The sequence below is a fragment of the Manacus candei genome, unplaced genomic scaffold, assembly GCF_025592945.1.
Source record: "Manacus candei isolate 608988 ecotype Guabito, Panama unplaced genomic scaffold, ASM2559294v1 h1tg000048l, whole genome shotgun sequence".
NCBI classification, from domain to species: Eukaryota; Metazoa; Chordata; class Aves; order Passeriformes; family Pipridae; genus Manacus; species Manacus candei.
The window spans coordinates 5,468,292-5,490,866 of NW_026138096.1; the positions used below are offsets into that span (position 1 = coordinate 5,468,292).

Consider the following 22,575-nt stretch of genomic DNA (forward strand, 5'->3'; position numbering starts at 1 on the left):
GCCACGTGAGGATGGGGTACACTTCACACTGGAGGACTGTTGAATCAGACAATAAAGTAGCAGCTTGGACATTCAGAGACCTGCCAGATTTCTCAAGGGTCTTCCTTTTCTAAAAGGGGGGTAAGGTCATGTCAGGCCACGTGAAAAGAAAGGGCACTGCAGCAATGTTCACAAACAGACCTGGCAGGGGTCTCCTCTCCATGGTCAGGGCAGTAGGTTATGTCTTCATCTGTAGCAGTGGGATTTTCTCCCCTGTTCCAGGATTCCTTGTGTAGGTCCTGATGCAACTCAGTGGTCAGACCTGCGGTGCCCTGCAAGAGGAGACCAGCCTGGAGCTGCTCTTGTAGGAGAGGAGAGTAGGAACCAGTTCCACTGTCTGACTCCCAGCGAGGCTGGAGCTGCTTTCTTCAGGCTGCCTGGTCTTCTCAGTGATATTTGTTCTGCAGTGACTCATTTTGCCTTATTTTTAATAAGAAGCCAAAGTGAAACATGATTTACAATACCAAAACCCTTTCAAAATGCTTTTTGCTTTTCTGTTTAGAAAAATAAGGAAATGATTACTTATAATCCAGCTCTACAATATGATACAGGCATCATACACTGTGTGTGGAGCTTTTTGAGCAGCAGTTGGGAACTGTGGCACCAAGAGAGGGCAAATCCCTTCTCCTTAGCTGTGTGCTGTATCCCTGGGGAGTCAGTAAGCCACTGCCTACTCCAGTGATAGGGTGCTACATTGTCCCCTTGCAAGACAGCATTTCCAGACCCTGATGAGTTTAACTGGCCTCTTAACCTACAGTTTGGGTGAGAAAAGCACAGCTTAGCATGTTTCCCCCAAGAGGTGGCCAACCTTTGGCGGAGGGAGCTGGTAGCACAGGTTCCTCTTTTATCCAAGTCATGTGTGTCTTTGCTGCTGACTGATGTATTCCTGTGGTAATTAGTTAAACGAAGTACTTTGTCATAACTGACAACGAAACCAAAATCCACAGAGAAGCAGGCTGAAGTCACTTGCCTTCAAATTGGTGACTTTCCTTGCAGCTGGGGCCAACTGTGCAGTTGCAATGCCACCAGGGTCAAGCTAAGGCTGAATAGAATCATAGAATAATAGAATAATAGAATCATAGAATGGTTTGGGTTGGAAAGGACCTTAAAGGTCATCTAGTTCCAACCCCCTTGCAGGGGCAGGTTGTTCCAAGACGCATCCAGCTTGGCCTTGAATATTTCCAGGGATGGGGCACAACAGCGATAAAACCTCTAATAATACCAATAAAACCTTTCCTTTCCTGATCAGCTGTATTCAGGCAGAGTTTTATTGCGGAGTTCTGGGGCAGGGGCACACCGGTGCTCCGGTGGGAGCCCCCAGGGCTTACAGGGTGCGCGGGGAGGCAACGTCCGAGGTTCGCCCTGGCCTGGGACCTCCCCAGGGGCCGGGTGTCAGAGGGCCCCTGGCGGCCCCGGGTGGCCCCTGGCGGCCCCGGGTGGCCTCTGGCCCCGGGCAGCGCCTCCACCGCCGTCCGGGGCCGCGCCGCCGTCTGTGGTGCCACCGTGTGGGCTCCTCGGCTCGTACAGGCTCCGGGCAGGCACCGGAGCTGGGCTGGGATTAAACGCGGCAGGGATGCCCGAGCCTTTTGCCAGGCTCCCGATCCTTGCCCGAGCATTTCAAGGGTGTTTCGGGCACATGGCACAGCCTGGCAGAGGATAGAATCATGGAATAGTTACGGCTGGAAAAGACCGCTGAGATCGTCGAGTTCAACCATTAGCCCAGCACGACTGTGTTCAGCGCTAAACCATGTCCCTAAGTACCACATCTGCAGGTGTTTTAAATACCTCCAGGGATGATGATCAATCCCTTCCCTGGGCAGCCTGTTCCAATGCTTGAAAACCTTTTCTGTGAAGAAAGTTTTCCTGATATCCAAGCTAAACCTCCCCTGGCACAACTTGAGGCCGTTTCCTCTTGTCCTTTTTTGTTTTCCGGGAGGAGAGCTACCTCACCTTGTTACGACCTCCTTTCAGGTAGTTGTAGAGAGTGATAAGCTCCCCCCCTCGAGCCTCCTGTTCTCCAGGCGGGAGTCCAGAGGGCTGGAGCTGTTTGACCTGAAGCTGTGGAGGTAGGAGAGCAACCTGAGTGCTGCTCCCAGAATTGGCCTCGTTGGCCCACCCACCACTTTTGGGTCTCCTCCTCTCAAAAGTTCCTTGGCGTTTTCCACTATTTTGGCTTGTTCTAGTCCTGAGTCAGACATTGCCCCATCCTGGGGGTCTCTGACCTTAACTGCTAGAATGGGAGGGAGTGGGGAGGTAAAAGGAAGAGAGATGAAGAGTAACAAACCACCAGGGTGAGAGGCAGGGGACTGGTATGGTATTTTTTCTGGAGCCCGGAACAGATTCTGTGACACTGGCTCCTCTCTAAGCCATGGCATTGAGTAAGGCTGATTGTCTTCTGGGAAGTCAGACTGTCAGAAAAAGTGGCTTCCAATATAAATGTTATACCTTTCCACTCTTCTCTGCAGTTCCCAACTCCACAGTGTGCCATGGTTTTTGCTAAGTGAAAAGGGAAAAGTTATTTCCTTTCATGATCTTCACACTGGCCCCAGCTTCATGGGACCTGAGCATACTTGTTCACTTGCTGTGGATGTTTCTAACACCAGTTTCCTGATGAAACTTGTATCTGTGCACACACACACAGACAGACCCTCTCCAGGTGCTGCTGCTCCTGTGTGTGTGATTGCACTGAATGACCTGCGGTGGGCTGGGGTCTGCTCTCTGCCCCAGGCCAGTGGTGCCAGCTGGGTCCCTCATCCTGCTGTGGCTGGCACAGGCAGGTGCTCACATGGAGCATGACCACAGGACTGTGCTGCCACATGTGGGAAAGCCCAAGCCCTAGGAATCTTGCCTGCTGGACCCAAGATGGATGTGTCCAAGTCTTGCCAAAACACAAAAATGCAGAACTAGCATTGACATCATGCTCACTCACAAGATGAGAAATTCCAGCTCTTGTAAAGCCGGTTGTCATCACTGAATCATGTGAGCTGCTCTGGATTCCCGCCGTTGGCTCTAGTATTCCTGCACAATTATTATTTTAACAACACTGACCTTCAGCTACATTTAACATGGGAAATGGGATCAGAAACAGCCACTTATGTGGGAAAAGTAAGTTTATATTGAAAATATAATACACAGGTATATCCTTTTACTGCTGAAATGGTTTATGCATGATTTTAGTCTGAAGGCAAAGTTTTTTCAGGATACTTGTTGAGATGTCTATAAATCGTGGGAGTGTGAACACATAGAAGTCAAAACTTGAACAAAACCCCACTGCCCTAAGGAACAGCTAGACTTTTAGCAAGACTCTAATACTAATTTTTGATCCCCTGTAGTATTTATGGGCATTGCCTTTCCCTTCACACAGTCACAGGGTTTGAGGATTTTGGCTGACTGATAGACACCATGGTCCCCTTTGGGCTCCTGACACCATGTGAGAGCCATTCCCTTCTCAAGCCTGGAGCAAATGTTGGATAAATGTCACAGGTATCATTGCTTGAGATAGGGCTGAGCATGGAGGTACCACACAGAAGTCACCTATCATGTTGTGAGCATAGTGTTTGAGGCTGGTGGGCCATGCCTTGGTCTCTTTGCTGGGCTTTTATGACTGCTGAATCTTGTTTGGACAGAATCACTCTCCCATTTTGATGCAGCTGTCACAGATTAATGGATTTTAGGGACTTAGGGTCACTCTGCCCACTGTAGAAATAAAAATGAAATTTCAATCCCTTAATTTATCCTGCTGTACCTCAATTGATTTGTAACTCCCTATAAAACACCTGAGTTTTACAGGGTTATAACAAGACACCTTTATCTAGGAGACAATATGAGATTAGGATGTTGATTTAAGTCAAGGTTGTTGAATTAACTGTCAATCTTTTGTAACATAAAACCACCACATTTGGTTAAAACTCACAGGAGAATCAAATGTGATGTTAATTACAATAATTTTCATACATCTAAACTGAAGAATAGACAGAGTTGTTCTAGGGGGCTGCATAGACTGTTTAAACAGGATGGAATGATATTTTGGCAAATGTTTTGGAAAGGTTGTAGTAGAACAGATAAACTCCTCAGTTTTTTCAGACATAATCCTTTGTCCCATGGCATTCAACAGAGTTGGCCTTACTCAAAGGAAAGTTTCTGACTGTTGTTGGCCAGCGCACATGGAGAATACTACATCCATAGACAGTGGGAACTGTGCTATAAAGAGTGTGTGATCACAAAGTACAGCTGTGGAGGCATCCCAGCTCCCAACTCCACATTACCAGGTTAATAAGTGTTTTCATCCTTCTCCAGGCACCCTGGCAAAAAATTTGATCCTTTAGATGATAGTTGTAGAGATTTCCTGACCTATTGCACCTTCTCACCACAGCTGTTGTTTAAACAGCATTATCCCCCACGTCTGAGCTGATTTCTTCCTCCTTCACTGACCAGACACTGAGGGATGATCTCCATATGTCTCCAGATCATCCTGGTACACAGGAAATGCTTGTTCAGCAGCAGCCTAGCCACACATGCAGCTCAGTAAACCTTCAGCCAATTTGGCAACACATTTTGTTGTCATTGTCTCTGTTGCATTTTGTTTTCCCAGTGGGTAACTTTTCCCTCGCAACTTGGAAAAGATCTCAACTGAGGCCAGGAAAGGACATTTAGTATATTTTGTTTTGAGAATCATGTTTCTGTTCAGGATTTTCAGCTCCTGAAGGACTCCCTGGAGCAGCACTTACCAGCCAGATACACAGCTGAGGTGACACGGGGAGGGGGTCTGGTCACCAGAGGCACCAAGGCAGGTGGTGGGGACAGACAGGCAGACAGAAATATTATTCATCCATTCTTTTAGGTTCCTATCACTGCAGACATGTCTGAGTTGCATCTGAGCAACTAGAAACAAGGGGGAATTGCTGGCCCCCACTGAGGCTGTCTTTGTGCCCTTGCCATATGACAAGTCTTGGTATGCATTTGCACAGATTTAGACCTGTCACCTGCAGGTTGTGAGCTCCCATTATCCATGGAAAAACTTCAGCACCTTCTCACTGGCCCCAGAGCAGTTCTGTGGGAGAAACAGCCCAGGAAAAGCTGATTGCAGTGTCATTGCTGTGGGAACACCTTCAGTAATTCAATAAAAATGGGTGTTTAACTGAATGCCAGGCAGCAGGTGGGTTAGAAAGAAGTGTGATTAGTAACAAATACTGGCCTGAGCCTCCCTGCTGTGATCTCGCTCTGCAAAGTAAAAGCAGATGAGGCATTAATCTCTTTCAGGTGCTTTCAGGCTTCTTCATGTGAGGGAGCAGGGCTAAAGCAGGGCTGTATGTTTTTCCTGCTTGCTGCTTCTGCCTGTTGCAAGCACATCGCTCCTCCAGGCAGTTGCTGCAATTGCCAGAGTGGAAGATTAATGACAGGAATTCAGTCCTCTACTCACAAAAACTTTGATGTATCCAGAAAATTGAGTTAACCACGTGGCTGCTTTTTGCAAGCGCTCCTCTCTTCTCCGGTTTTCCTGGAATTCCTTTTCTGTGGCTGTGGATCTTCTCCAGTTCTGCCCTTGCATGTATGCCTTAGATGTGTAGCTGCTTTCTCTTTTGGGTTTTCTGTTTGACTGTTTTCCCCCTGTCCAAGCTACTCATCTCTCTCAGTCCTCTGCCACTAGTCCTCTCACATATTCACTCCTCCTTCACCCTGCTCCTCATGATTCTGGTCCATTTTACAATTTGTCCTGTTCTTGTCCTCGTGCTGTAGCTGGGAGCTGGCTCCCAAAGCAGGCTGTGCTTTGCCATTTGAAGGTGCTGTTCCAGTGTTTTGCAAAATGTTAGAAACAGCATTTGCATCTTACTACTGATATTAAGTTTTGTCTCTTTAGTGTTACAAGGCAGAATATCATTGAAAGATTGACTCAATGAGCCATGTAGAACAACAATATAATATAATAATAAATACTAATATAACAAGGAACTGAAATGCTTTGTGTGGAAAAGTGGAGGTTTTTACTATAAACAGACTGAAATGAATACATATGTCTTCCAGTTTAAGAAAAGTATTGTAAGAAGCCCAGAAAGCTGGTAATGGGTGTGCTGGACTGCACAGATCAAAGAAGATGAGATAATTTATGTTGTAAAGACCTGCACACTGAATGTGTGCCTCACTGAATGATTTAGATATTTTAGATTTAAGAATGGCCTTTGGACTTATTCCATATCATCAATTGCACGAGGCTCCTGTTGCCTTTGCTCTTGAAATGGCAAGTGGCCAGGCCATGGTACTGGAAGTAGCTGTTGATCTCTGTTGTCTGGGTTAGGGTTAATCACAGCAGCTTGCTTCCTTCAGTGCTGAATCATCAAGGGAAAAAATGTAAGCTTGGCAGTAAAATATGTATGTGCTGCATTGTAGATTTTCAAGCTTGCCTTTGCAAATTGAAACCATAAGCGTATATTATAGAGAGGGCTCAGAAAGCTTGAAATGGCTTTTCTCCTCTTCAATAAGTTATTTTATCCATAATCTTAAATAGAAACTGTGCTACTGAAAGGACTTTTGTAGCTTTGATGGAATAGCTAGAGTACAAAAATAAACATAAAAAATTGAAAAGGCTGTTCTGGGTCAGGAAGAAAAAGGTCTCTCTGTACCAACCTATCCGTGGATGTGACTTTGAGAGTGGGCGACACTGTTTTCCTTTGAGACCAGGGGAGCCTCTGCCCAAAAAATAGAAGAGGTTTAGACTCTTTCAAGCACAGAAGAAGCAGCAACTGAAGCCTGCCAAGTGAACCAGGAACTCTTTGTATATCATCACTTGTCATTTCTCTTATGAAAATGAGAAAAGGAGTGGCTGAATTCTTCTGGCATTGCCAGAGCTTAGAGAAAATGAGCTATAATGGGTGGGGATGGGGGTTTGCTGGTGACTTCTGTGTGCAGAGACCTAGGACTGTGGGTGCAGGGCTGCAGGAACAGAGAGTAAAGCTGCAGCTTGGGAGCTGGCCTTGGAGAGTTTCCTGCCACTGGCTCTCCAGGCAGGCAGGCAGGCAGGCAGGCAGGCAGGCAGGCTCTGGCCCAGCTACGTGTATTCACACTTATTTATATAAGCACACATACTAGAGAATTATCTTTGGCCCTTACAGAGCTTCACACTCCAAAACATATGTAAGCATTGGCATTAGAAAACATTGGGAAAGTCCAAACACCACATCAGCATACATACATGTTTAAGACTGGCTATAAAGTAAGGTTTGGTATAAACCAGACCTTTTCTCTCTTGGTTTTATGTACATTGGCTCCTGATAACCTGAAATCTCAAGCTATTTCACTCCTGGGTGTTTACAAGACAGAGCTGTGTCTGATGTATGGGTCATATGATAGCTTCCATGGTGGGGAGAGGTAGTACAGTATGGGCAGAGCTGGCCTCTGACAGCAGAAAAAGTTGCATAGATAGAGAAAACAGCATAATATGCTGCAAAACTGTGAGGCTTAGATCTAATTTTAGACTTAGATCTAGGTTTAGATCTAGGTGTAGGACCCAGGAGCAAGGAGTCAGTTTTGCTAGTGAATGAGTAAATATTGATAACTGATTTTGTAAGGGGCATCCTGGGTCACAAATAGTGGAAAAGCTTTATCCACTAAGCAGGGGATGTTGCAGATTCACCCCTGCTTATCACATACTGAGATGAATAACTTCAGTTGCCATGGAAAAGATTTATATGGATTTGGGTTCCTCATCTAAAAAATAGATTTATCCTCTTCAGTCAGCATCTTTGTTAATGAGTAATAGCCATGTTGTTTAATAGATTGCCTCTCCCTCTGTAAGAATGGTTAAAACATGCAAGTGTAGAAGCCAGGTAGCAGACAGTATGAAACCAGAGCTGCTTTTACCTCTTCTGTGTTAACATCTCCTGCTCACAAAAGGATCCAGTCCTCTGGTGAACCCAGGGATAGCTACGACTTAGCAAAATTTCATGTCTCTTCCATCGGCTATCCATTTCTCCCCGATGCCTTCCTTCTGGCCAGCTGGGCAGAAAGAGGCATCTGCTAAATGCAGCAAGTCTGCTGCTACTCAGAGAGCTGGAGCAGGGACAAGCAGCAGCACCTTGTCCAGACCCCGCCTGCTGCATTTCCTCTTTGGTTTCCTCTGCTTGTTCCAACGTGTTCCCAGAACACCTTTTTGCTCCAGCTGAATAAGCAGAATCCTGAGACACCATTGAGAATGGGCTTGTGCCACACTGATGGCTATAACACTCCTGTACAGCAAAAGAAGTCAGGGAGACTGTGTGCACCTCAGTTTCGATATTTGATCATTGCATATCAGAGATGGAAACAAAAGGGACATTTGTAGCTTGGTCCCAGAGCCAGCAGAGGGCAAAATGCTCATACCTTTGAGGAAATGTGAGCAGATGTAGAAAGACCATTCATACTCCCCAAATGCCCCATGAAGAGCTGTGCTCAACACACAGGACCCTCTAGACTAAAATAATAACTACAGTATATTCATTTTCTGCTCAGGAGAGAAAAAAAAAAGGTGTCAAATATTTCTCATCCACCCTTCAAAGTAATGAAGGGGATTCATTGCTAATGACGCAGATGATAAACAGAGATAGGGTCACTTTGCTTGTTGGGACGTGGCTGAACTCAAGCCAGTCCCATCCACACCATTTTCCCCTCTGTATGGAACATTTGACTGGCTCCAGACTTGTGTCCAAGGCCTCTGAAACGTGGGTGTGATGGCGTTAGGATATAAGACTATCCAGATTCAGGAGGTAGTGACATCCAATTTTATCAGCAGGATTAATTGCTGGAGCTCTTACTAACAAGAGATCACTCTTTCCCAAATAGTGTTATACAAAATGCTATTCCTTGATTAACCCCAGATGTAACACTACATGCAGTATCTGGCTGAGATGAAGCTTTTTTAGAAATGTCTTGACCTTAATAACTAACTCACAGAGGGGATTGTGCCTAGCTAGGGGAAACACTGAAGTCCTATAACGGAAGGCACTGTTGATGAACCAGGTATTATGTAATGCAATTAGCATAATGTACTGAGCCAGGAAAGCAGTATGTATGGATATCATTTTTTCCAGCTTGCTGCTTACCAGAACTTGTTGGTGTTGGAGGTGCACTGTTTCTGCTAGTTCTGATGCCTCATTTATTTTATGAGGTAATGTGGCTCAATTACAAGTCATAATATAGAACCAGACTAATTTCCAATTCAGTGTCCATCTCCAAGATAAAACCCCAGGGTTAATTTAGTTCTCATTACAATGACTTTATTTTGGCTAAAGAACGATCAGCTCATTAGCAACACATATGCAGATGATTACAGTTAAACAAATATGCCAGGAGTAGAAGTTTAAGCTCTCTTTAGCAGCAAAAAAAAGAAAACATAATGAATTTGGTCTTATGAGGACAAATACCTGATTCAAAGATGAACAAGAAACTAGATGCCTGTCCCCCCAGTGAAAGCTAGGAGAAATAGCAGCAGAGCTAGATTCCCAGTACATCATAAGAAAAGTTAACCTGTTGGTGCTGAAAAAACTTGCAGTTACTGGCTTAGCTCCTATGAGGTACTGGTGAAAACAACTCCAATACCTTGGTAGCAATATTTTTCTTTAGTTGCCAGTATTGGAGAAGGACAATATAAAATCATTGGTTATTGGAAGAAAAAGAGGCCTCTCCTGAGTCATCAAACCATGTTCCTTCAGAATCAAGAGAGCTTCATTTATTTGACCTAGTAAACAGAAAGCTGAGGAGATCTGATTGCTCTTTGCAAGCAGGGGGTGAAGGAATGCACCAGGGAACACAGAGAGCTATTTAAGCTGAAGGACAATGCTGGCACAACACCACATGGACATAAACTGGCCACAAATACTTTCAAAGAGGAAATTAAAAGGCAATTTCTAGCCATTAGAAGAGTGAGCTTTTGGGGAGGGAAATAATTAGTTTTAAGATGTTATTAAAGGATGATAAAATGCAGTTGCTGGAGATAGGATGAAGTAGGATGGGGAAGAAACAAAGTCCCCTCATATCTACCAAAGGCTGAGTTGCTTTACAAGAAAGTTACAGATGACACCATTTAGGACCAACACATTTTTTAGTGGAGATCGATAAGACATCTTGTTATGTATGGAAGGACTCCTATGGAGTTTTAGACTAAACAGATTGATAAGGACCCACATTTTGATTAGTGAAATTTCCTAGGCACCGAAGTTACAGTTTTTAGGCATGTCTAGAAATATTGGCCAGTTGTCAGGGCTGGGCTCAACACCTTTTTCAAACACAGGCCTGACTTCTTACAAAACCACATTTCAGATACATTGTCAAGTCCTCCCTTTTTAAAGTGGATCAAGGACTGGCTGGTCAGGGGACTTGCCTGCCATGCCCTGTACCTGATCCCTGCAGTCTTTCCTGTCTTATTAAACTCCATTTCCAACTCTTTCCCTGGGTGAGGGTATTGCTTTTTGTGCATGTGGATGGGGGTGTATGAGGTTCCTCATGCCAGCAACTGGTGTGAGACAGTGGGTCGGTGGGGCTTGTGTGCCCAGGGCTCAGCAGTTGGAGTGATCAGAGTGTGTGTGCCTTGTGTGTATTTGTCAGTGTGTGCCATTGCTAGCAAACACCAAGCTGGACTAGCAGTGGACAGGACAAAATATATGGGAGATGGATATCTGAGGGACTGTAATCCTGGGCTAGATACTGACAAGACCAGAGGGTCTCATTGGATACTTGAGGAATCAGGAGGTCCAAGCCACCTATTAGGAAGACCAAAGTGTCTGGGGCTTGGCTAACAGTGAGACCCTTGGTCTGGACCAGCTGCCAGAGGGACTGATGTGTGTGTCAGCACATGAGGCAACCAGTAGGTCAGTGTATCCAGGGGCCAGCTACCGGGAAACAGCCTAATTGCTCAGGTTCCGGTGTGTCTGTGCTGAGCAACTGGAGGGATTCACCTGTACTTCTTTTTCATCGATGGTATTTCATCCTGTTTAACCAGAAAGGGGAACAGGATGATGCTTTGTGTTTGTCTGTACTGCATTTTCTCTTTGTATATATGTGTAATACATGCCTGCTGGGAATATGTGCTTGTCCCTGGTATGTCCGGACCTCAGGACACAGAGCTTCAGCAGCCTCTGTGGGGATACCAGATTGGACAACTCCTAACACCAGGGAGGTACTATGTACACCTACCCTGTAATGATTTTTCTTTTCCTCTTTATTTGCAGGTCAATGCCAAACAGTACGGAAAGGTATGATGTGTCTTTGCTCGCTCTTTGTGGAGAAACTCAAAACCTTAAGTCTTTCTTCATTATTTCTTTGCAAGTATTCTAATATTGGTGCTCTGGTAGGTCTTGTTACAAGAGAAATGTACTTTTACACGCAATGTAGGATTTTGCTGCTGTGACAATGGCATTTGTTACCAATCAGAGCCATTATCAAGAGAAGGAGGCTCAAATATAGACCAATTACTATAATAGCCAGTAATTTTATGAAGAGACATCTTTCTATTACTCCCTTTTCACCTCTGAGTTGGCTGAAGGTGTTACCAGCACTTAGCCTTCTCAAGAACTCCTAACCTGATTTCTTAAAAAGTAATCACATTTATGGGTCTGCTTGTCTGTGAGTTAAGTCCCAGAATAACTTTTGATCCTTTTGGGCAATTTCAATCAAACTTCACAGAGGGCCTGCAGTTTCAGAGATATTAAACTCTACAAATTTTGTGAACCCAAGCAGAGAAGAGAGATATCTTACTGGTACATTCCTCACTAAAAAAAATAAATCTATATGATATCACACCTCATTAGTGAATCCATATGATAAGGGAAAAGACTGATATCACAAATACACTTTCTTTCAGGAATCTGAGTTTTTCTCATGTTAGACAACAGCAAATTTACACCTCAACAGAGGTTTTTTCTCTCAGGACTTTAATAAACTCAAATTGTATTTGTAATTTAAATCAAATAAGATTTAATTGGAAATTAAATTGGAGAGACACGGATTTCATGGGTGTACCACTCAATGGATAAGGAACTGGATGGATGTTCACACTCAGAGGTGCAGTCAATGGCTTGATGTTCAGGTGGAGAGCAGTGATGAGTGATTTTCCTCAGGGGTCAGTACTGGGACTGGTGTTGTTGGTGACATGGGGCAGTGGGATGAAGTGCATCCACAGCAAGTTTACCAATGACACCAAACTGTGTGGTGAGGTCCACACACTGCAGAGAAGGGATGCCATCCAGAGGGAACTTGACAGGCTTGAGAGGCAGGTCTGAGCAAACCTCATGAAGTTGAACAAGTGCAAAATCCTGCACCTGGGTCGGGGCAATCCCAAGCCAAATGCAGGCTGAGTGGAGAATGGATTGAGAGCAATCCTGAGAAGGACTTGGGGGTGGTGGTTGATGGGAAGCTCAACATGACCAAGCAATGTGCACTTGCAGTTCAGAAAACCAAAAGTATCCTGGACTGCATAAAATGCAGGCCAAGGGAGATGATTCTGAAGGACATCTAAATGCATTAAAGCATTTGCAATCAATCTCTAGACCACGCATGCTTCTCATCATCTTTCTATATGTTGTTTTAGACATGAAAGTCATTTGAGAGTACTGCAAACTGCTTCCAGCCTATCTGAGAACAAAAGGAATAAGTTCACTGAACGTGGTATTTGTTATGTTGTCTTTGAACTATTCAGAATGTCTGTGAAGTAAGTTATTTTTTCTCTGTTCATCTCCCTTTTACAGCAAAATGTGTGGATATTGCCTTAAGTTCTTGTACTGATGTTGCCTATACTCAAATGGTGTATCCCAATTTTCTGGATCAGAAGTCTCGAGAAGTGATTGAGTACAGCTCTGAGTACCTGCTCATCAGTGTGCTACACAACTTGCTCCAGGGAGAATGTAATCCTGACCTGAGGCTCCTGGGCTGCTCAGTGCTGGCCCCACAGTGTGAAAAGGACAAAGTTATAAAGCCCTGCAGGCATGTCTGTGAAAACCTAAAAAAAAATTGCCTCCCTGCCTTTGATGCAATAGACATGGCTTGGCCCTACTTCTTAGACTGCGACCGCTTTTTTGCTGGGGAAGAAGAGGGATGTTTTGACCCACTGGCAAAGCTGCGAGGTGAGGAAGGAAGCTCTGCCAACAGATCTTGTCTACATGGGAAGGGTCTCATCTCACTTTTCTTGACATATCTATGGCACAAAACCTCTTTGCTTGTCATCTCAGCTTGTTGTCTTTAGAGACACCTGTGTGATTCATTTTGTTCCACCTATTTTAAACACCTAATTAAACTGTGCTCAAGAAATATCTGTTTCTCTCTTCATTTACAAAGAGATCAAGACAGGCAGCTCAGAGCAAGATGTTTGGATGCATTTAGATAAGCCCTGTCCTGTGTGATAGCTGTCTATATATTTGAAATATTTTATTTTAAAACTGAAACTTTAATGCACTCATGATTTTTTGACTGCTTGACAAGCTTAACAGCTTATTAAAGTGTTCTCATTAATGATTGTCACAGATTTTTGTTTGGATGAAGAAAATCCAGATAACTGAAGACAGATGAATCTCATAAAAAAATAAATTTGATCCATCAAATTCAAAAGGAAAAATCTGTACAATTTGTGACTAAAATCTGCCAGCATGCCAAAGGCCAAATTAAAACTGGAAGTTTCACAAAATATTTGTCAGTGTGCATATGCATTAGTAGGATTTTGAAAACAAAATATGCCACAATAAACAGTGTAAGATGTACTACATACATTTAAGGTTTTGATTGTGTCTGTATTTTCTATAATTCTTCTACTTATAAAGGTATTTTGCAAAAAAGTGCAGGCTTTCATGCGACCCTCTGAGCACTATGGTCTTAAACACTGTGTTACAACTTTTCTTTGCAGGAGAAGTAGATGTTGAGGAAGATTTGCCTTCAAACTTGCCAGCAACTTTTATTCAGTTCAAACACCATTCATATTCCCAAATGGTGAGCACGTTGAAGAAGACTGCTTCTAAGTGCTCCCAGATTGCAACAACTTACAGCATAGGTCGCAGTTTTGAAGGGAAGGATCTTTTTGTGATTGAGTTTTCAACCAAGCCTGGACACCATGAACTGCGTGAGTTACATCAGTGTTGATCAGGTCGCCTGAGGGGAGACCATTCTATCCAAGTGAAAACAAGTTCTTTTAATTGGATAACACTAAAACTGTAAAAAGCATTTGTTCAAAAACATTTCTTCTCTCTTGTATTTCTGAATTACAGTGATACCCAATGATTCACTGTAGCAACTACAATCCGGTAGCCCAGTAGCAATTTCTAACTGTTATGACCTCTGTGTATGACCCTGGTTAGTATTCCTTGCTCCTAGATGCATGTTACTTGGTTGTAGGGGAGTTATTTGGCTGTTATTTGTTTGTGCCCAGTGTACAAATAAGTTGGGATAGTCTTCGGTTACTCACTTGCCCTTCCTATCATCTACCACTTCCTCAGTCTCCCTTTATTTGTCACTGTACCATGAAACCCCCTCACTCTTCCTACAAGCAAGGCCTGTCCCTAGTCTAAACACGGTCCTTCACGTCCCAGAATACTTATATCTTCTGAGAAGGCCTCAGATACAGAAGGACATTGATATCGAAAAAGGACAATCCAGCACCAAAAAACACTGCTCCTGAACAGAGATTCAGGTCAGTGCAATACCTGTCAGTGTAACAGGTGGATGATACCAGGAATTTATGACATCATAGCACCTGAACAGATGCTGTTATACTGTATATAGGTGCTAATATGTATTAAGATATGAATCCCTGAAGAGGGGAACAGTGATGATCTCTATTTCCTGGATTCATCACTGAGACAGTAAGGGCCAGATTTTTAAATGTTCTAAATTCTTCAAAATTTGGATAATTTTCTTAGGGAGTATTAGGTGTTGCTTTCCAGCTACCAGCTCCCAGCTCAAAAATCATACCTGACTAAATCTGGTGGATTGCTATGGGCACTGCTGCATACTAAGAGCCTCAGGTTGTTTTTCATCAGAAGAGCTCCAGCATCAACAGAACCTCAACAGTGTGGTAGAACTGAACTACATCTGACTTAATACTTTATTGAGATTATCATCTCAGGTCAGGCTACTCTGTCCTCTGTGTGCTGTGCTGCAGGGGATGCAGAGACAGCAAAGACTGGTATCTTTTTTCACTCTTGCTGCCTTGCCTGGTGTAGAGGTGTTTTGAGGTGCCTTTAGACTTGATCAGTTCCTGGTAGATGTCTTTAACAGAGCAAAGATCTACATTACATTTTTCTGGCCTATCATGCTTCCTCTCTTTTTTAAAGAAAAGAAGTTGCAGGTATCTTTTTAAGCTTATACTCCATTTACCAGGAAAACACAAAGTCTATGAATCAGGCTTTTAAATGAAAACTGTGGTATGGCATGATAAAAGATGGTACTTAGCCATTACATCCATTACATTACCCAGCATTTTTCTTCTAAATCTCTTGCTTAATGCTGCTCAGGACAGCCTAAAAGGAGGTGGAAATAGCTCCAGAGCTGAAGATTTTGCCAGTCTGAGCAACTGGCATAATAGCTCTGTACCAGGCTCCCTCCAGTGTCTAGTGCTCAAGGCTGGCAAGGATCAAAGGCAAATATGAAGGGGTAGACAGGAAAGAGTGTCTCCAAAGTGCAACTCTTTTCTACTTTCCATTAGTCTCCAAGGAAGGATGGAAATTGAGAGAATAACTGCAGGGAATTGTGAAATTATGTGTTTCTAATAGTCTCATTCAAAGGCTATTTAGCCTGAAAGCCACTTTTTATGCACGACTCAATTTCTGTTCCAAATAGAGGGGTGATATATTACACATCTGCAGGTCATTTGTAGGATCTGTGACAAAATTGAAACCATCCAAGGTAAGCGAGAGTGCCAGGGGTATATTTTGTTCCTTCCCAGCCATGGCATTCTTGTTTACAATTAATGATGAGTCCAGCAAAAGCTGAGAGCAATGATTGCCTCTTATGGTTTGCGATACTGATAGATTGGACTTAACTTTATTTTGCACTTTTTAAACTGTTGCTGAACTGATGCGTAATAGCGAGAAGTTCACCTGGAACTGATGTGCTGTTTACAGGATAGTGTGCATGAAATTAGTGTAAACAAAAGTTTCTGATTCATAAGTAAACTATTTGGGTTGCTCTGTTTTTGGAAGCCACCCAGGTATAATCAAATTAAAGTATCTCATTGCTTCATGTTCCACAGTCAAGCCAGAATTTAAGTACATTGGCAATATGCATGGAAATGAAGTTGTGGGGAAGGAACTTCTAATATACCTTGCACAATACCTGTGTTCGGAGTATCTTCTTGGGAACCCTCGCATCCAGACCCTGATTAATAACACCAGAATTCATCTCCTGCCTTCACTCAACCCTGATGGGTATGAACTAGCTGCAGAAGAGGTAAAAGGTTTTGTATAAGGAGGTGTTCAGGTCTTCATGTTTCTAGAATTCCCCATGGGAAAGGACAAACTGGGAGGGGAGTGTCACATAAAGGAGGGAACGTTAAAATCAGCAACCAGAATCCCAGCTGGGTTTGGTGGTGGGTTGCTTTCCAAAGATGATGAGAACAGAAATAAAAGGAAATCACAGCCATATTTGTCATTTTTGCTGCCTGCATGGGATGATGTGGGAATGACTGTGTCACTTTTTCACACATTTAGCACCCTGCAATCAGTTCTAGAACAAAATGCCTTCTGACTCACTGTAATGACTTAAATTGTTTTATAAGGAAATGTAGCTTAATACCATGGAATAGATGTTCCCCCTGTTTTAGAAGTACAGGTATTATGAACTGTGAATATTTTCTGTACTGTCCCAGTTTCATAATGGATGACAGTTTTCAGAGATAACTAATTTCTGAAGGAAACCTGTGAAAAAAATTCTGTTATATGTTACCTGACGCTCTTATTTTTTTCATCTCACTATTTTCATTACCACCATAAGCATGAAACTAGACTTTTCTTTTTCTGCTTGCTCATTTAGTGAAAGTCTGGGGTTATTGCACTCTGCCTGATCCTGTCTTGGGGCATCACCTGTATTTTCTTTTTCTCCTCCTCTAACCCACTCTGCATGCTGCTCTGTGCTGAGCAAGAAGATGCTGTGTTCTTCTTGTGAGTCACATCACTGGTGAGTGAAATGCTTCTTGAATGCTAGTTAGTGCATTAATATTCATGTGGACAAAAAGTGATTAATAAGTGTGATTTTTTTAACAATACAGACATTTTCAGTTTACTTCTTTTAAAACTTCCCTTTGACTAAAATGTCATTTTTAACAATTTCCATAAAGTGCTATTTCGAGACAGGAAGTTAATCTGAGGTTGGCTTCTGTGTTACAAATTAGGGAGCTGGTTACAACGGATGGGTCATTGGACGACAGACAGCTCAGAACTTGGACCTGAACAGAAATTTCCCAGATTTGACATCTGAGGCTTACAGAAGAGCTGGCATTCGTGGAGCCCGTCTGGACCACATCCCCATTCCACAGTCCTACTGGTGGGGTAAGGTATGAATTACAGATTTTATAAATCACATATACTACAGAGCAACTCAGGAATTAAGCAACTAAGAATGCTTGGTCTGAAGTTCCTTACTGGTAATCTATAAAATGCTGATTTTATAAGTACTACTGAACTGGACAGGTTCAGAATTGGCATGAAAATCATGGTGTAGGTCTGGACAAAGAGGCAGGTCTCACAAATAATTCATAAAATTTGTTATTTTAGATTAACAATAATAACTGTTATGAGGGGGCCACAAGTGTATGATGACTCATTATTAGTGATTTAAACTGTGGTGCACATGTTAAGATTTTATGGATTTGGCTGTCATTGCAATAAGCTCTACACAGGTTTGATGCAATAGTGGTTTCTGCCTTGGAAAATGTACAAAGACTTCATGTAAAGTTGTGTGGCATCAGAATCCATAAAAAAAGGATGTTTATAGGAGAGTGAAACCAGATAGAGCAACAGAAACAGCCTGTCAGGCTGCAATGGTGCTGGAAGTGAAAGTTCCTGCTGCAGGATAAAAGTGGGATGGAGGTAGTTCTACAGGGCCTTGCACTAATCATCACTAAGTTCTATTTCACGTTATGTCTAGGAATATAAAACTCAATTCTACCTGTGTCACTGGCAGCCCCCAACACTAGCAACTCTCAATAGAACTTAGTTCCCCTTGAAAGCAGAATCACAGGAAGCTAAATCAGTAGTTCTGGTATTGAGAGCTCTGCTTTCCTTCTGCTTTTAAACCCATTTTATTCTAATTCAATTTTATATTGCTAGCACAAAGCCTCAGTCAGGTGGTGAACAGGATTGTTCAGCAGGTGGTGTGTTAGCAGAAGATTTGAGAGACCATACTTCAGGTTCCTACTGTGCTGCAAGTGGTCTTGTGTAAAGCCATGTCTAAATCCCAAAGGCATCCCTGATGCTGCCACAGCATTTTGGTACCAGTTCATAGTAGTGAAATCTGAATAAAAGCATATCACTTCCTCAGGATAATGTGCATATGAGGATGCAAAGCTTGAGAGGCTCGGTATGGCATAGAGTATTAAGACCACTGATTTTTGACATAACTAAGCTCAAAAAGTTTATTCTGTTTTATGCATGTAATCACACAGATCCCAGCTCATGTCACCGGGTTTCTGCATGAGTGTAAGGTCACAAACTTGAAAGATTTCAACTTTTGACTCAATAATGACGGATAATCATGAGCTGGGAAGTGCAAGTGGGGTACAGAGTCTCAGATGGGAAAGAAGGATTGAGAACTGTGGAGCAGAGCCTGAGATCAGCTCCACAGATAAAAAATGAAAACAGACAAAAAAGCAACAAGAGGATTTTTGGAGAAAAGTCAGAGATTTTGATTCACCTCTGTGGTGAATCACTTCTCCCTAGCTGGATGTCAGGTGCCCACCGAAGCCACTCTATGACTCCCCTCCTCAACTGGACAGGGGAGAGGAAATATAACTAAAAGCTCATGGGTCATGATAAAGACAGGGAGACATCACTCAGCAATTACCATCATGGGCAAAACAGTATCAGTTTGGGGAATTATTTATATTTCTTCTATTTATTATGAATCAAATCAGAGTAGAGTAATGAGAAATCTTAAAAACACTTTTCCCCTACCTCTCCATTCTTCCCAGGCTCAATTTTACACCTGAATTCTATATGCCTCCTTCCCCTCAGTGGTGCAGGGGGACTGGGAATGGTGGCTGTGGTCAGTTTATAGCATGTTATCTCTGATACTCCTTCCTCCTCAGCAGGAGGACTCCTCACACTCTTCCCCTGCTCCAGCATGGGAAGTAAAGATGGATAGCTCCCTCCATCCATGTATTCACTCTCTCTCTCTGTCTAGAGGTGCACGATTGAAGACCCAAGCAACACAGAATAAGGACAAACATATCTTTGCCCCCCTTCTTGCCACTGCCCAGTGCAAACTGTGAGTTTGTCTCACACTGTGCAGAGTTCCTGTAATTCTCTGGATTTTCTGGTTCCAACCTCCTCCCTCCCTCTCCAAGTCCTGCTTCTGCCCTGGTTCCTTTTGCTGACCTGTGAGATGGACAGTGGCAGGCAGCCACTTGCAGAAGTCATCTTTATAACCATGTATTTAGCTTTTCTAGACACTGTGTAACACTGCAGTTTCTAGAGGGATGGATGGAAACGGCCTAACAGTGCTATCACATTTAGAGCTACAGCTCTGCCCCAGCTGCAGTGTGCTGATCATCCTGGCTTATGTGTCACCAGAGACAAAGGGCCAGGGAGCCTTGGCACACCACACCCCTTGCCTGAGCTCTGCCTCAGTGGATGCAGACTTGGGATTATAAATATTTTGCTTCTCCTGCAAATCTTGTCTTGCTTTTAAAGAATAAATAGGGTGATCATCCAAGGATTCACTCCTCAGAGCACCAAAGCTTAGGGTATTTCTAGGTGCTCTCCTGACCCCAGAGTTGGTCCTGGCCTTAACAACACTCAAAGCATCTCCAAATCCATATGCTTTGCAGAACAAGTGAGGGAACCAATTTGCCTGTGGCCTTGATGGTACCACAAAATCTTCCTGCTGACTGCCTTTTCATATGGTTCATAAATCTGGCAGTAAGTGGTCTCACAGCCTCCTGTCCCTCTCCTCTGCTGGAGCCAAATCAGGTCTCCCGTGATGAGCCTCAATCTTGTCAGGCAGATGAACCCATGACTCTCACAGTAGTTGGCTTTGTGCATGCAGGAGCATTAGATTGAATGTTTCAATACCAGCCTCTCAGTTTTCATTTACTTAATAGTGTTTGTTACCTACCTTATTAAAGTAATTATCTGAATATTGCAGGGCATTGCATAAAGATCAGAAAACAGAAAGCAGGCTCTCAGCCAATCCCCTAAGCTCAGGAGAACTCCTGCTCCCCATAACCCCTGCTGTACAGGATGTTTTGTTCCCCACTATTATGAATTATTGTAATAAGTGGTCTGAGGGCTCAGATTGAGGTACTTCAGGTTTCATTTGAAATAAAGTCAGTTCAATTGGCCTGATTCAAACAGAATTTGGAAGTCTGTGCCAGTGGAAGCTGGCATAGTCTTTAAGAAAATAAGTCTGGCTGTCTCTAAAAGGGAAAAAAGAAATCTTTGAAAGCCATGGAGACAGTGACTAATTGCAGTATAATCGACAGAAATGAGATTCAGGTTTAAAATGGTAGTGGCTGTTCTCTATACTTATGCAGAAATAATTTATCTGTTTTCTAATTGTTCCCTGAATTGTTCTTGGGAAATGGATACTTTAGAATTGATCTCATATAACTTAAAAGCAAGAGCCCTGGTGAAAAAAAGAATCAAAACCCACAAAACCCACATTAAAGGAAAAGTCTATGAATAGTCAAAGGCCAGAGTGACATAGCACCTGCTATCATCTGGTGGAGCTGAACCAGGATGTGCACATTTCAAAGCCATAATCGTTCTGTACATGATGTCACTGAAATGCTATTAGGATAAAAATAGTGACATTGAAACTCCTGATTTACCACAACATTCACTTCAAGAAGACATTGGCTCTGTGAGATGGCACTGTCTCCGGGCTTATGCAGGTGTCTACTAAGGGAGTTGGCTAATTAGGATGAAGAACTGAAATTAGGAGTTCTCAAATAAAACTGTGCATTTCGCACTTGCCTGATGAATTGCAGAAGCAACTTTAAATCTTCTTATCAAGACCCAAGAGTGCTGTTTGAAAGCAGGGCTGATGGTGTGCCAGGTATGCCCTCTCTGGCTGGGCAGCGGGCAGCTCCAGCAGGGCAGGGAGCTGATGAGATTTTGGGGCAGCATCCTCCTTGGGAGTGCTGCTGCTGTGGGGCTTGTAGGGTGTGAGCTTGGTGGCAGGTGCTCAGCCACTCCAAGAACTCCCAAACAGGGATCCACAGGGCAGACAGTGACACTTATAGTCCCTTACAAGCCACCTGGGGTCTTCTGCTCTTCAGAGGAGATGGGCTCAAAGGAAGAATGGGCTCAAAGCCCTTCCGGGGTTAGGGTAGGAGTGACTGATTCAGTCCCTAATTCTCTTGGAACAAAGATCATCATCAGATCATCCCAGAGCAAGGTACAAAGACCAGAAGAACAAATACTTTGCTGCAGATAGCATTCTTTGGACACTGCCAGGTTCATTGTCAGGAAACCTTTGTGCTGTTTTCTTCTCCTGCCTCTGTGCTGTGTGAGTGGGTGTGTCAGACTGCAAAAAGTGCAGAACATTTGTCCTTTCCTTTTGGAGGCCTTTTATCTGCCTTTTAAAAAATGGGGTGTTTTGTGTCATTCTGTTCCTGGAAACTCTGTGTTTAATCATCCCAATTATGCAAAAAAAGTTGGTTGTTTCTGGTGTGCCAAGTGCATTCTGTGTGTTTCTGAGTTGATCAGCCTTTACCTATTACACCTCATTTTTTAAGTTGCCTCTTTATAATGCCGAAGTTGAAAGGGTTGTGACACAGAGATTCAGAAGCTACCACTATGTTGATAAATAAAATGAACCTGTCCTGTTTCTCCTGAGGATGAGTGGCACAAACTGGCTCATGTCCACGTGCTAACCACAAACTCCTGCTTTAATGATTCATCTTACAGCACTGGGAACACTCAGATTCCTATTTCTTCCCAAGTATGAGGTCCAGCCTTTCACAGATGCACTGGCTAGAGGTACTAGAGTTCAGCTCATCAGCTGCAGAATGGCATTTTAAGGAAATCTGAAAAATAGAAGGCTTCAATTAATAACTGTGGCATCTGAAGGGAGGTAGTCTCCTGCTTCAGTTGGGAAGGGGTGTGGTGATATCTTCTTAAATCATTCTAGGCAAAACTATATTTAGACATGGCTTTTTCCTTTACTTTCTTCTTCATTACTGGAACTATAATACATCCATGGTGCACCTTGGTTTCACAATGTTTTTCGTGGATCCACACCTGGGTTTGTGCTATCTACTGCATCCCCAAAGATGTGATTTACCAACAGCAGGTTAGGGACTGATCCAAAGAAAACAGGAATTACTATTATTGCAACACTAATGTATAGGTCTTTAGGGGTTTTATTCAG

The 22,575-nt window shown here is 43.2% G+C and overlaps 1 protein-coding gene across 1 annotated transcript in view; it reads left to right on the forward strand.

The window, feature by feature from the left end:
* The window catches only part of CPZ (carboxypeptidase Z), a 37,598-nt gene that overhangs the window by 1,609 nt on the left and 13,414 nt on the right, over nucleotides 1–22,575 (forward strand). The window contains exons 2-6 of the mRNA XM_051798401.1: nucleotides 11,235–11,258; nucleotides 12,750–13,124; nucleotides 13,898–14,110; nucleotides 16,238–16,434; nucleotides 17,375–17,536. Of these exons, the coding sequence (XP_051654361.1) occupies nucleotides 11,235–11,258; nucleotides 12,750–13,124; nucleotides 13,898–14,110; nucleotides 16,238–16,434; nucleotides 17,375–17,536 (971 nt within the window). The remainder of the gene's footprint in view (nucleotides 1–11,234; nucleotides 11,259–12,749; nucleotides 13,125–13,897; nucleotides 14,111–16,237; nucleotides 16,435–17,374; nucleotides 17,537–22,575) is intronic.